This window comes from Perca flavescens, chromosome 6 (genome assembly GCF_004354835.1).
Source record: "Perca flavescens isolate YP-PL-M2 chromosome 6, PFLA_1.0, whole genome shotgun sequence".
Taxonomy (NCBI): domain Eukaryota; kingdom Metazoa; phylum Chordata; class Actinopteri; order Perciformes; family Percidae; genus Perca; species Perca flavescens.
This window is the reverse complement of record NC_041336.1, coordinates 31,636,552-31,651,387: the sequence shown is the minus strand read 5'-3', so window position 1 is coordinate 31,651,387 and position 14,836 is coordinate 31,636,552. Positions and strand designations below refer to the sequence as shown.

The 14,836-nt window shown below is 44.6% G+C and overlaps 1 protein-coding gene across 3 annotated transcripts in view; it reads left to right on the top strand.

Annotated features, from left to right (window-relative positions):
* The window catches only part of hace1 (HECT domain and ankyrin repeat containing E3 ubiquitin protein ligase 1), a 39,000-nt gene extending 29,768 nt beyond the window's left edge, over positions 1-9,232 (top strand). For all 3 annotated transcript variants that reach the window (XM_028580659.1, XM_028580658.1, XM_028580660.1), the window contains 3 exons: positions 1,057-1,127; positions 2,233-2,346; positions 7,125-9,232. In XM_028580659.1, the coding sequence (XP_028436460.1) occupies positions 1,057-1,127; positions 2,233-2,346; positions 7,125-7,227 (288 nt within the window). In that variant the 3' untranslated portion in view covers positions 7,228-9,232. The remainder of the gene's footprint in view (positions 1-1,056; positions 1,128-2,232; positions 2,347-7,124) is intronic.
* Positions 9,233-14,836: the final 5,604 nt, after the last annotated feature.

Sequence of the window (14,836 nt, the reverse complement as noted above, 5' to 3'; positions counted from 1 at the left end):
CAGTCCTCGGCTCAGGGTTTGAGTCCCCCCCTCCTATTTCGTGTCTACAGCTTTCCTGTATATTAAAGGCTAAAATGCCATGTCAAAACATGCTCAGTCTTTACCTCAGCATTTAGTTTGAGAGCCAGATGTGCCCATACGTCGCATCCTTACCACCGTATGTGATATTAGCATATTTACACACAGCTGCCATTGCATTTTTAAAACTGTTCATTTTAAAATGCACCAGAAGCTGGATATACTGTAACCTGGCCAGGTGCCTATTGAAGCTCCAGTTCAGGGAAAGAAGTGAATACATGATTTCAGTCCAGCACTTTGAACACTTATGCATCATTTTATATTTTGAATCCAGAACTACCGAACATGAGGGCAGTTTCTGTGTTCAGTGATCAAATGTTCACCACTTACAGGGAAAAAACCCCAAAGTTGAAAATAACAAAATTTCCTCCGAGGAATGCTGAAGAATGATGAGCATAATGTTTAGGAGAGATAGTTTAACATTCCCCAACAATACTCACAGGATTTCCACGGGGTCTTAAAAAGTCAAAAATCTAAATGTTAGTAGTTCTTAAATAATTTTAAACCGGTCTTAATTTCCCTACCTCTAATGCTCACTGAAATGTTCTCGCAGCGCTGAACTATGTTCTTTTTTAATTCTTTGGTGTTGTAGTTCGTTCTGTCGTTAGTCCAATTATAATTTGTTGTATTACGACTACAAATGAGACCAACATGCACTTATACTGTAGCCAATCTAGACCCCAGTCCTATAATGCCAAGGAAGAAATCAGGGAATTGTTTTACACATTCTTTTCCACACTGACATTTTTTATTTTTTTTATGTCGCTATATAGTTCTTAAATTTCATCCATAATGTACTTAAAAAAGGTCTTAAAAAGTCTTAAATTTGACTTTGTGAAACCTGCAGACCCCTGACTCAATACCAGGACCTGTTCTGTTCTGCCACCGGTCAGGCAGAACTATATTCATGTCACATCGTAACATCTTCTTTCTGGACAAACGGACCCATCAGCTGATCTGTCTGCGTTTGTTTTGCAGTGGTTCTGGGAGGTGGTGAACAGCCTGACCCAGGAGGAACGGGTTCTGCTGCTTCAGTTTGTCACTGGAAGGTTTGTCTGCTGGGTTTCCACTTTCGGTCTTGATACACCAAATGTGCGACTGTCTAGTAATTAGCAATGAACATTGAAATAAAATGGATAGAAAGGCCAGTTTCATTCAAATCAACGTAGCAGAATAGTCAGAGCAGCCGCCATTTTTATGTGTACCTTTGCCATGGTAACGAATAAACTTCCGATAATAAGTCGCGGCGCTGAGGTTTTGCAAGGTTACGAGGCAGAGAGCCAGCCGTTAATGAGTCAAATTAACTTCATGCTTCAGCCACACAAAGCACATTGCTATCGCCACGAGTGACCGCTCCATTCAGCTCGTTTTTCTGTGAACGATGTGGCAAGGGGGCTAAGGTGGAGTTAGCAAGCTAACGTTAGCCAACTAACACCGGCTGGCTGACTTGCTGGTTCCGCCGTGCTTGCTGCATCTGTTACAGAGAATGAGCTGAACAGCGGGCTGGGGCTAACGTTGGCGGGCCGCTGACCCACTGCCGCTGGGGCTAACGTTAGCGGGCCACTGACCCACTGCCGCTGGGGCTAACGTTAGCGGGCCGCTGACCCATTGCCGCTGACCCATTGCCGCTGGGGCTAAATTTAGCGGTCAGCTGACCCACTGCCGCTGGGGCTAACGTTAGCGGGCCGCTGACCCACTGCCGCTTGGGCTAACTTTAGTGGTCAGCTGACCCACTGCCGCTGGGGCTAACGTTAGCAGTCCACTGACCCACTGCCGCTAGGGCTAACTTTAGCGGGCCGCTGACCCACTGCCGCTAGGGCTAATGTTAGCGGGCCGCTGACCCACTGCCGCTGGGGCTAACTTTAGCGGTCAGCTGACCCACTGCCGCTGGGGCTAACGTTAGCGGGCCGCTGACCCACTGCCGCTGGGGCTAACTGTCCCTCCTCACTCCCTGCAACTCCAGGGACCGTCTCCCGAGCTGCATTGGGCGCCGAGCCGCGACCCAGTTTACGGCCCCACTGATGCGCATTGTCTCTATGACAACTAACAGCAGTCGCCATTTTGTTGTGTACCAATCAAAAGACCATGGGAAACAGTTCAATGGCCTTTCTATCCACTTAAAGTCTGTGGTAATGACGTTTCCTTCTCTGTCAGTTCCAGGGTTCCTCATGGTGGCTTTGCCTACCTGATGGGTGGCAGTGGTTTACAGAAGTTCACCGTTGCTGCAGTGCCATACACCTCCAACCTACTGCCTACCTCTAGTACCTGGTAATGACTCGATGTCTTCGTCAGTCTCTTTCTATTGACTTAGTTCTATTTAGAGATAGTCCAATACTGTTTGTTTGTTTCCCGATACCGATTCCGATACATGAACTTGCCCATTGGCCGATAACCTGTATACTACTATCCCTGTATGGATGTGATAGGATTTCTATCTTTGTTCTTGCTCAGGTTACATTTTTTGTGAAACATGAACAACCACAAACAATGAATGCCATAGAACTTTATTTTATCATCGAGTTTGACATTCAGTCATAGAGGAAAAAAGGACAAAAATAAAGTACTTTAAAGTAGTTTTTCTCCGGGGCTAAATTACGTGGTATTGGACCGGTGCATAAACTTGAGTACTTTCGGATACCGATACGAGCATTTTAGGCAGTATCGGAGGCTTTTCCGATACCGGTGTCATCATCATCTCTAGTTCTATTCCAGCATTTGTAGCATGTGAGTAGGCTCGGACATCGAGTACCAGTTCCAACTTGGATGAAATCAAATCTCCCTCTTATCTGTGAAATAAGCGTGTGACCCATTACAACTCCACCCCTCAAAGAATCGATAAGAACCGGCATCGAATGGAAGAATAGGAATTGGAATCAGAATTGTTCAAATCAAAACGATGCCCAACCCTACTTGTGAGTCTGTTTATTCTATTATCGTTGACTTGTCATGGTCTCGTGGGTGTGTTGACTATTATTTCAGTCTCGGGCCACCGGTATCACTCGCAACAGTCTTTGTCCCCAAACAAGTCCAGTTGGCCTTTTGCCTTTTCCTGCCCACCATCACTTAGCTCTGGTGGCAGACTGGAGAGGCTGCTCTGCCGTCAGTCAGCCATCGGTTCTCCATAGACACCAAATACAAAGTACCTGCACTCTATAAAAATATTACATATTATGTAGTTGTAATATTTTTATAGAGTGCAGGTACTTTGTATTTTCCATTGTATGTCTTTGCCGGGAGTTTTTCGCAATAATAATTTCCTTGGTATTTTTTTGAAAATAACCATCTAATGTGGTATTATTTATTTCAAATTGGTTAGCTGAGTTTGTAAGCAGTTGTTCATTTCCAGGGGAAAAGAGATCCATTTAAACCCAAGTAGATTTTTTATAAATATATTATATATACAACTTTTTTTATGATTGTTTGCCTGACATCAACCTTATAACGTTTGAGTTAAATCAGTTGATTCTGTTCTGCATACACAGTATTTGATCATACTAATGTTGTTGTACAGTTGTTTACTGTTCCTATCACATATCAAACTTTTCAAAATTCAAAGGGGGATTGAATTCTATCACAGTTGACTCTCTCACTATGAACAACAGTATGAGGACTATTACACAAGCACTATCCAGGTTTCCCCCCAGTGTATTACTGTAGTAAGCCTGGTGGCCCACCGGGCCTAAGTTCCCCCCCAACAGGCCTAAGCCAGTGGGAATACATTTAAAAAAATATATATATATAATTTTCAAGATGTCATATTTTCAAACCTCCATTTAGCTTTAGCTTAGCACTGACTTATGGAATATGTGTTTAGCTTGTTTAAATTCTCGATTTCGTGATTCCTTCGATGATACCGTTACCACAGAAACTAAGAATGAGAAAACACGAATGCTGCCATCAGTCTGTGGTCATACTTCACTCGCCCCCGGGCTGCCCACAACCTTCCTGGGGGAAACCCTGCTATTTTATGTAGAGCTGCAAAGATTAATCGATTAGTTGTCAACTATTGAATTAATCACCAACTATTTCGATAATCAGTTGGGCTCAAAATCATTTATTAATTTTTGTTTTTTAAAACAAAAGTCCATAGTCAAAACTCTTCCAGCTTCTTAAATATTAATATTTTCTAGTTTCTTCACTGCTCTATGACAGTCAACTGCAACTAAAATATTTCTTTGAGTTGTGGACCAAACGAGACACTTTAGGACGTCATCTTGAGCTTAAGAAAAGCCGACTGACATTTTTCACCATTTTCTGACATTTTATAGACCAAACAACTAATCGATTGACCAAGAAAATAATTGACAGCACAATTGGCAATGAAAAAAGTCCTTAGCTGCAGCCCTAATTGTATTCCTTTGTACTAAGTCATGACTGGTTCTCAAAAGTGCTCCCAGTTGGACTTGGTCTAAGAATAAATGTCAATGGTCAAACAGCCCCGGTTCATTGCCATCTGACATCTTATTGTGTTGGCAAAGATGCTGTGGTGTTTTTTCTTCACTGGAAGAAACTAAGCATTGTTATGATCTATTTCTTTCTGCCCTCAACACTCTTAAAGATTAAGGAATGAAGAAACAGACATACAGACCCAGTACAAGTCCCTCTACAAGCCGTAACTGAGGGACATTTGACAAGTCTGACTAAGCACTAGAGGGCAGTGTGTCTCTTCAGTGTTGCTGGCACTGGGCGACTAGTGGCGTCTTCGCACACTGATGAAAACAGGGAGAGGCGTCTGCATGCTTGAGCGTGCAACAGATAGTTCATATTGCTGCAGGTCTTTCTTTTTGATAAGTGTGAGACTCCAGAACTCCTCCACCAGCTAGATAGTTATTGTAGTTTATTGGTTTCAATTCAATTTTATTTATAGTATCAAATCATAACAAGAGTTATGTCAGGACACTTTACAGATAGAGCAGGTCTAGACCACACTCTATCATTTACAGAGACCCAACAATTTCCCACGTGCGAGCGTTTGGTGCAACAGTGGCGAGGGAAATCTCCCTTTTAGGGAGAAACCTCGGACAGACCCTGGCTCTTGGTGGGCGGCCGTTTTGGACGCAAACACTGATATACAGATATGCAGATAGAGAGAAATATGATTCATAATAATAATAGCAGTTGAAATGAAACTGCAATGAAAATAATTTCCCTGAGGGGATCAACAAAGTATTCTGATGATGAACAGCGGCGGTTATAGTAACAATAAAGATCCTGGAACTATGACTAGACATAATAGTTCAGTAGCAGTTCAGGGTGTAGTAGGGCGTTGGGGGATGCAGTAGGGCGTAGCAGGGCATCGCAGGGCGTAGCGGAGCCTAGAAGGGCGTTGCGGGGTGTAGTAGGGCGATGCGGGGCGTTGTGGGGTATAAAAAGGCTTTGCGGGGCACAGAAGGGCGTTGCGGGGTGTAGCAGGGCGTAGGGGGGCGTAGCGGGGTGTAGCAGGGCGTAGGGGGGCGTAGCAGGGTGTAGCAGGGCATAGGGGGGCGTAGAAAGGCGTTGTGGGGTGTAGTAAGGCGTAGCAGGGCTATGCGGGGTGTAGAAGGGCGTTACAGGGTGTAGTAGGGCATAGGGGGGCGTTGTGGGGTGTAGCAGGGCGATGCGGGGCCTAGCAGGGCGTTGCAGGGTGTAGTAGGGCGTAGCAGGGCGATGCGGGGTGTAGCAGGGCGATGCAGGGTGTAGTAGGGCGTAGCAGGGCGTTGCAGGGTGTAGTAGGGCGTTGGGGGATGCAGTAGGGCGTAGCGGGCACGAGGGCGAGCGGAGCCTAGAAGGGCGCTAAGGGGTGTAGTAGGGCGGCGCGGGCGCTAGGGTATAAAAAAGGTTTTGCGGGCACAGAAGGGCTATGGGGTGTAGCAGGGGTGTAGGGGAAGGAGCAGGGTGTAGCAGGCAGAAGGAAAGGCGCTATAGGGTGTAGTAAGGCGAGTAGGCCATGCGGGGTGGTTGAAGGGCTACAGGGTGGTAGGGGCAGGGGGGCGTTGTGGGGTGTAGCAGGGCGATGTGGGCCCACCAGGGGTTGCAGGAGTAGGTAGTAGGGCGTGGCCGGGCGTGTGGGGGCGTAGCGGGGCGTAGCAGGGCGATGCAGGGTGTAGTGGGGCGTAGCAGGGCGATGCAGGGTGTAGTAGGGCGAGTTAGGGCGTTGCAGGTGTAGTAGGCGTTGGGATGCAGTAGGGGCGAGCGGGCATCGCAGGGTGGCAGCGGGCACGTGAGGGGCGAGCGGAGCCTAGAAGGGCGTTACTTGGGGTGTAGTAGGCTTACGCGGGCGTTGTGGGGTATAAAAAGGCTTTGCGGGGCACAGAAGGGCGTTCCGGGGTGTAGCAGGGCGTAGGGGGGTGTAGCAGGGCATAGGGGGGCTTAGAAAGGCGTTGTGGGGTGTAGTAAGGCGTAGCAGGGCTATGCGGGGTGTAGAAGGGCGTTACAGGGTGTAGTAGGGCGTTGCAGGGTGTAGTAGGGCATAGGGGGGCGATGCGGGGCGTAGCAGGGCGATGCAGGGCGTTGCAGGGTGTAGTAGGGCGTAGCAGGGCGATGCAGGGTGTAGTAGGGCATAGCAGGGCGATGCAGGGTGAAGTAGGGCGTAGCAGGGTGTAGTAAGGCGTAGCAGGGCGATGCAGGGTGTAGTAGAGCGTAGCAGGGCGATGCAGGGCGTTGCACGGCGTTGCAGGGTGTAGTAGGGCGTAGCAGGGCGATGCAGGGCGTTGCAGGGTGTAGTAGGGCGTAGCAGGGCGATGCAGGGCGTTGCAGGGTGTAGTAGGGCGTAGCAGGGCGATGCAGGGCGTTGCAGGGTGTAGTAGGGCGTAGCAGGGCGATGCAGGGCGTTGCAGGGTGTAGTAGGGCGTAGCAGGGCGATGCAGGGCGTTGCAGGGTGTAGTAGGGCGTAGCAGGGTGATGCAGGGCTAAAATACATGTGAGGATGTGGTAGAAACCTGTAATGCCTTAAAACCACAACCAAAGGGCATACACAAAATGTAGACGTACAAAAGCCGAAATACATTTCACGATATGAATCTCATGACCACAGCCGGTTGACCCCCCCTCTTTTCTCCTCTCCACAGTATCAACATGCTAAAACTCCCAGAATACCCGAGCCAGGAGGTCCTGAGAGACCGGCTGCTGGTCGCGCTGCATTGTGGGAGCTACGGTTACACCATGGCGTGAACGTCTGCTGCTGTGAGGTTCTGCAGACTCCTGCAACACTCCCTCCTCCTCCTCCTCCACCTCCTCCTCCTCCTCCTCCTCCTCAGACACTCTTTTTTTGTAGTCAGGCGCTGCTTTTGCTGGACAAAAAAAAAAGAGAGAGAAGGGAAATCCAGAGTCTTATTAACGAGCTGCTGGCGAAACAGACTGAACAGAGACCACCGTTTCTGGATCTCTCCCTGTGCCAGAACTTCTATTTTTTTGATTGATGCTGGTATCTGGTAATTTATGCAAATAATTTAATATATTCTAAATTTGACTATTTTCATGCATTTATTTTAGAAGAAAAAAAAACAGCATTTATACCATGAATTCTCTACGTAAAACAGTAATCATAATAATCACAATACAACCTATTGCTGCATGCTTACTGAATGCCAAATATGGATGTTGTTTAACACCTGTCCATATAGAACCATTGCCGAATTGATCAGTTTCAAACATCAATCAAACTGCACGGTTTATATGTCCCAGCTTCACAGCGCTGATTCCTTTACAGAAAACTGGTATAATAGAACAAATGTAAATTTTTAGTTTCAGCCTCATTTTCAGATTCAAGACTATTATTTATTTATTAAATGTTTTGTCTATCTCCCTATTTTAAAGCCAGAGTGTGTAGTTTCTGTCTCCCCCATGAGGAATTCTAAGTAATGACGACAACAACTGTCGGCGCGTCCACGTGATACAAGCCTTCCGTGATCACGCACTCGCCGGTGCGTGATCTGGTCTAGTAGCTCTTCTCCGCTACCGAAAACTCGGCTGACCTACCGTCAGGGCTGGGTATGATCAGAAGTTGGAGATGCGAATGGTGCCAATATGATTGCTGATTTATTTTGATACTTTCTTGCACTGTGAAGAAACCAAACACGCATTTTGTTTAACAAAATAAGCCAAACTTCAGAAGTGAGCGTAAAATCAATGCACTACGTGTAGTGTGTCGACAGTCTAACATTCAAGTCCTGCGTGACAGCTGATCATGTCATCCCATTAATGTGCTGCTATAACAGCTTCCCCCTGTCTGGTTTCAGGCGGCAGGGATTGGCTCCCATTCAGCCACAAGAGCACCCGTGAGGTCCAACACCTAAGTCGGTGCAGTCGGTGTAGGGCTGCACGATATGAGGAAAATATGCGATGACGATATTACTTGCGATAGTTTCTGCCTCCCCCGTGAGGAATTCTACGTAATGACAACATCACTGTCGGCGCGTCCACATTGTACAATATATCATATTTTCTTCCAACAAGCAAAACAAAATCTCCGACTGTCTATCGCGATACGTCGCAGCCTTTCGCCACATGTACAAAGACTGCGGCAGATGATATTGCGATGATGACTTAAAAAAAAAAAAAAAGATATGTTGTGCAGCCTTAACAGCCAAAACACGTAAGCGTTGTGTATAGCAGCGTAGCGCGGCTATTTTTATTTTATCCAATTGGTGTTCATACCGGGTGCAGAGCGCCGGCGTCGGCGTCTCCTCTATTCCTTGCACGATACGCGAGCCTATGTGTCAAGCCAGGTGGGTAATCACATACAGGAAGACCACAGTGCAGCCGCATCCTTTACAAAAATAAAACACATTTCAAAATAAAACAGCCAGGTTTATGGCGGGGTTTTGGCTGTCTTGACTTCTCACAGCGAGACACGCGATCAGGCACACGGAGAAAGAGACCGACGAACGGACGGACAGAGAGAGAGAGAGAGACACACACACACACACACACACACACAGGCTAAAATTACTACAGTTTTCCCCAGTCAGCCTGTCTCTTTCGATCAGAGAGAGAGAGAGAGAGAGAGAGAGAAGAAATATCACTTTATGACCGGCGCGTAGAAATAAAGGTCCAGTGTGAATGGCCGGGCGCGGGATCAGGCCCGTATCTACGCTACGCAACAGGTTTTCATTTTTTGGGCAACAATACAGATTAGCGCCGCCTGCTGTTATGGAGACGTATTACATCTCGTCTCTTCGGTGTGTTCTGAGGCACTTTTTTTCGGACCACCTCGGGGAGACTGATCAGTCCGACTGGCTTTTCTGCCGACGGTTGGCCGTCTGGTTGGTGCGTACCAGCCTTTAGGGCGCCCGGTGTTTTCCAGCTGTTAGTCGGCGTTCCAGTTCATCCCAAAAGGTTTTGGTGGGTGGGATGGAGGTCAGGGTTCTGTCCAGGCCGGCCAAGTTTTTCAACACAAGCCCATTTCTTTATGGAGCTGGCTCCGTGCATGTTGAACCAGGAAAAGGGCCAAACACCGACTGTTGACACAAAGTTGGGAAGAATACTACTGTGTGTCATTGTATTAAGATGTAAAGTCACTGGAACAAAGGGGGCCATAACGAGAAGAAACAGAAGCGGACCAATAGTACATTCAATTATATAAACAGGAGTGTTTGCATACTTTTGTATGTAAATCTGCAAATATGATTATGCTCATTATTAATAATATTTCAATTTGGCTACTACCCACCAGAATGTTTGTCCTGTGTGTGGTGAAGGGTTAACAAAAGCATTTAGACCTTCAGGTGTTGAGTGAGTTGTAGTAGACATTGTTAAGAAAATCAAATAAAATATAAAAAAAAAAAACAATACAAAATAATGCCCACTGGCAAATAGCAATGTAGTGAGTGCTATTGTTGCAGGAAAAAAAAAAGTAAAAATTAATTTTTACCACAAAAGATACACATATTAAAATGATCGCCAGGGATAAATATTTATTGATTTATTTTCAAAAATGTGTTTTAATGTCATTTGGAGTTTAATGTATCTAAGAGTGGACTGTGATGGGACATTTGTTTGTAAGTTAAAGACATTGACGTAGGTATTGGACGTACCGTATGGCTCAGGTGTTTTCTATTTGTCTCCATACCTGCGTGAACACTCCATCCTGGGGCATAAAATGCACGTGTGCTAGGTGAAATTCTTTTGCTGTCATCTGTATTTGCGCTTAGTAGTGAATAGCAATCTTTCTGTTTGTATTCGTCCCTGTTTAGTAGACTTTCACGGGGGAACGATTCAATATATCTACATGATAAATGTTTGGCTCGCAGTGCCAAGAAATAAAAGCTGAAATCATTTTTTATAACTTTAATTTGTATTTTTGCCTATACACAGACATGCTGAACGTGTTTTTTATTCTGAGAGAGAAAGGGATCCCGCTATGCATCTTTTCTTATTTCCATTTGTGAGGGGGAGTGTACATGTTGATTTAATATTTCATATTATCAATCAGTATTGTTTTGAAGGCCTCGCCTGAAATGCTTTTTTAAACTGCTGTTAATGTTTATTGAAAATGGAGCCTTTATAGATATTTTCTGTAAAGTCTTCAGTATCAAATGATGTATTTTACCATACATATATGTTGTGGTTTGAGATTTTATCCAATAAAACTTGTTTTTGACAATCCAGGTGATTTGGTAGTGTTTCCAGGGAGATGCAACATGTCTCATGTTTGTGCGGGGATAGAAGGAAAAAAAAAAAAAAAAAAAAGGAGGTATTGACAGGAGAAGGTAGAAGGAGCTGGTGTGTGTGTGTGTGTATGTGTGTGCATATGAAGCTGTGTGTCTGCCTGGATAAACAGATGTGGCCACAGCGGGAGTGCTGTGTTGGGTCACCAGTTTAGAGCAGCAGGTCTACTGGAGCTAAATAGCCCCTAACCAGCATTCAGTGAGTCCAACATCTGCTGCAGCACGCTGCCTCGCTCCTCACCATGTTCTAGTATGGGAGCAGTAAAGCTTTTGGAAGCTGGAGGGAATTAGCCTGACGAGCCAGACCCACATCAAGATGTCTGGTATAGGAACTCACCATTGGCAGGGCTCGATCAGAGGGGCGGGATTAACGGTTGTCAAAACTCCGAACACATCTTGCTTTTTTAAAGAATGACTTCGGTGCCGTTCTTTGTTCTTTTCTCAAAGAAAAGCTGAACTCCAAGTCTTCCAGAGTCGCGGCCAAAGCCGATTCCAAAGACCACTGTTCGCCAGCAGCAGCGGCCATCTTCTTTGTTTTCAAGTAGCGGGGAATTCACGCGGAACCGTCGTTAACTCTGCCGTCATTAAGTAAAGCCCGGCTAGAGTTTGGCTGACCCATAGGGTGCTTCTAGATTTCTAGGCTAGTAGGGAATTATAGTATGTCTAAAATAAGGCCCTAAGGTCTGTCAAATCTGTCTCCAATGTATTAATTCCCACGCCTTCTTACATCACACTTAAGTTTACCAGAACACAAGGATCAATCTGAGACGAAGAGTTCAGTTAAGCAAAGTTTACTGAAGTCCAGCATTTAAGGTTACAAAACACAATTGTGGGTTCACAAGAATGACCCTAAGTTTCCCTAACCGCAGAAAAAGTACACAGAGTTTAAGTCTACGTCAGTTTATGAACACCGTCTGACCATCTCCCTAATCGATTATTATTCTCTGGCTTGAAGGTGTCCCCCTCCTCTCTCCCTCCCGTCTCTGGGCAGATCTTCCAGCTCACACACACACACTGACCCGAGAGCCAACCCCCCCTCCAGTTCCACTTCACCGTCTGGTACAGAAAAACATACACTCACATTCCTGGGCGATAAGGTAATCAAAGCTTACGCTAACTATCTGTGTGTCCTGAGTCTATACATTATACAGGGAATACGACTTTAATACTGAGAATTGAGAATAAAGCATCTAGATTATAGAAATATTTCTACAAAGGCTATGTCGTGTGACTCTAACGTGTGGATTAACTACACCGTCGCCAGTGTACATCGTAGTTGATAAGAACACCGCCACACCTAGCGTCGTCGCCAGACGTGCCCCCCAAAAAAAAATTTATTGAGTGAATTCAAGTTCAATATACAGTAAGCCTATAGGTTTAAATGTATTTCAATTCATTCAATATATGTTCCAGGCCCTTTAGCCATTATACAAGTTGCTCTAAAAGTAGCCTACTGACAGTATAAAAATAATACGATGAATTAAATTGTAGTATCTCATCAGTTTATGTGACCTGCGCACTGTTGGAAGAATGCGTAACTCTAACATTGATTGAACATCGGCGCCATCTACTGGATCATTGGCACTAATTGCCTTACTGTTTATAAGCTTCATAGATCTATTTACATGTAACTTTATGTACGTATGTGTATATGTATGCATGTATACACTTTATTAAATATAACTTATATATGTAGCCTATAGTAGTGAAACCTTCATGTTTAACGTTACCTTGTTTATCTTTGTTTTGTCTGTTTCTGTGTTGAAAACAACACCTAGCCAGACTCAAATTCCCTTGTGTTTACACTTACATGGCCAATAAAGCAGTTTCTGATAAAAATCCGAAATATACTGTAAGTTCTTTATTTAGTATCTTTGCAGAGACCCCCAATTAAAAAGAATTTGATTTGAGTCAAAGGCACCACGGTCTCGCTGTGTGGGCTGGCTCTCTGTTCTTTATCTAGCTAGTTGGCCTAGCTAAGACCAGCCAAATCACTGACTTATTTATTATGTAATGGGTAAATGTCAATCAAGCACCTTCATATGTGTTTTATGTTGAATACCCTTAATAGTTAATTTGTTTGTATTTTTTGAGTGAACTGACGTTCATTTTGGGTAACAAGTTGACGCAACTATCCCCAAGGCTGCAAGCTCCCCAGCTATATAAGCTGTTATTTTTATGATTTTGATCATATATCTTGTGACTATACCTTCATTACGGTCCTAAGGCATAAGACAGTTGATGATTGTTGTTGATTTTGGTTAAATATGCCAAATTGCTATTTTATTTATGATTGTTGTTCAAACGGCATCTGTCTCTTATTGCCATGGAGACATTTCGAGTGTTCATTAATACTTTTTTTATAAGCATGATGATATTATAAGCCACACATTATGAGTAACACATAAGAACCAGAAAGTAAGCAAAAGAACACTAACAAAATGTGAATCTAAACAATGACTCCATGAATCTATAACAAATACTCTAGTTCAATATTAGGGGAAAAGTCCCCCTGACGAAGTACATAGTTCAGACGTCTTTAGATAGTGAAGACGTCTGTTTCACACGTTTGTAAGGCGACGTACTTAGTTTAGACGTCTTTAGTAGGCGTAAATTTGATGGGAATTCTAAACATACGCCATCGCCACGTCGCCGCCGGAAAATGTTTGTACACGCACTCGCCGCCTAGTCGCCGCTGGTCTCTCGTCTGCAATCCCTATTAAATCAATTCAAAATTCCACACGGTTTGGCGACGACGGGGAGGGTAACCTGCTCCTTCTCCTTCTCCTGGTTATCCTTTGAATGACACAATCCACTCGCCATACAAAGGCCAGCATTTATAACACCACGGTAAACAACATCAACCACGAGCCTAATCAACGCCTTGTAACAGACATTGACAGCGTGATTTATGGTTCTGCAGGGCTACGTACGTAGGTTCGTGGAGACACGGACCTACGCTGTAGCCTGATGTGTACCTCTCAAAAAGTCAAGGCGATGCACGTTTCTTGGCCATTGCTTGGTAGCGTTGCATCCCCCCCCCCCCCCGACTCATTTCCTGGTTCTCCTTCTCCATAAACAACATGAAATCAAGGAGAGGGTTAACTTTTCCTGCTCCAGATTTCCCACCGTGGTCAGAAAGACTCTCACACTATCACTCTAGAGTCGCTACTTGCTCCGAAGCTAATCGCCGTCACTCTCTCATTTACTCTACCACACACACACACACACACACACGGTTAGCTTAGCATGAAGACTGGAAACAAGGGGAAACTAGCCTGGCTTTTTCTAATGGCGCATTTACACCGCCGCATTTTCAGTGTACATAACAACACACCAACGCACAAGTATAAACTTCAGGCCATTAACGAGGAAAGCTCTGCGTGGAGCCTCCACAGAAGCATACACAGACGGGAATGCATAACCTAAATACTCACAATAAAGCGCCTATGTAAGCAAAAAAATAAACCTAATATAAAATACAAGAACCAAAATACACTACACAACATACAATACTGAATACTTATATTGAATACATATATATATATATATATATCGTTTTCCAGGTACTCATTGATCAACTCTAGCATGGTTAACTGTATTATTAAAGGTCCAATATGTAATATTTGTACTGTAATAAATCCAAAAATGACACCAGTGCCTCATCAGATATTAAGGAAACATGTTAAACTGAAATACTATCTTTTCTGACAACAATGCTAATGTCAGTATTTTTTCTTTTTGAAATGTACATTCCGTGACGGAATTTATGTTTATGTTTTGATCTGTGTGTTGTTGTCAACGGCCCAGTTTGACAGGCAGGCCGGGTTGCCAGATATACCTGTAAAAACGTAAACCCAGCGCGCTACAGCTGTAACGGCAGTACAGCCATGAAAGCAGCACACAAACGAACAGGATCAACGGAGATTGATTCTAAATGACATAAAAAAAAGAAAACAGCATGTTTCTAACAGTTGCGTGACCAGAGACGTAACAACCCCCTGGTAAATATTGGAGATGTGTTTGAAAGATGGAGACAGCTTAGATCCCAAAAGGACGCAGAGTTGGCTTATTTCCTCCTGAACAGGTAAACATTAGCTTCAGGCTAATTT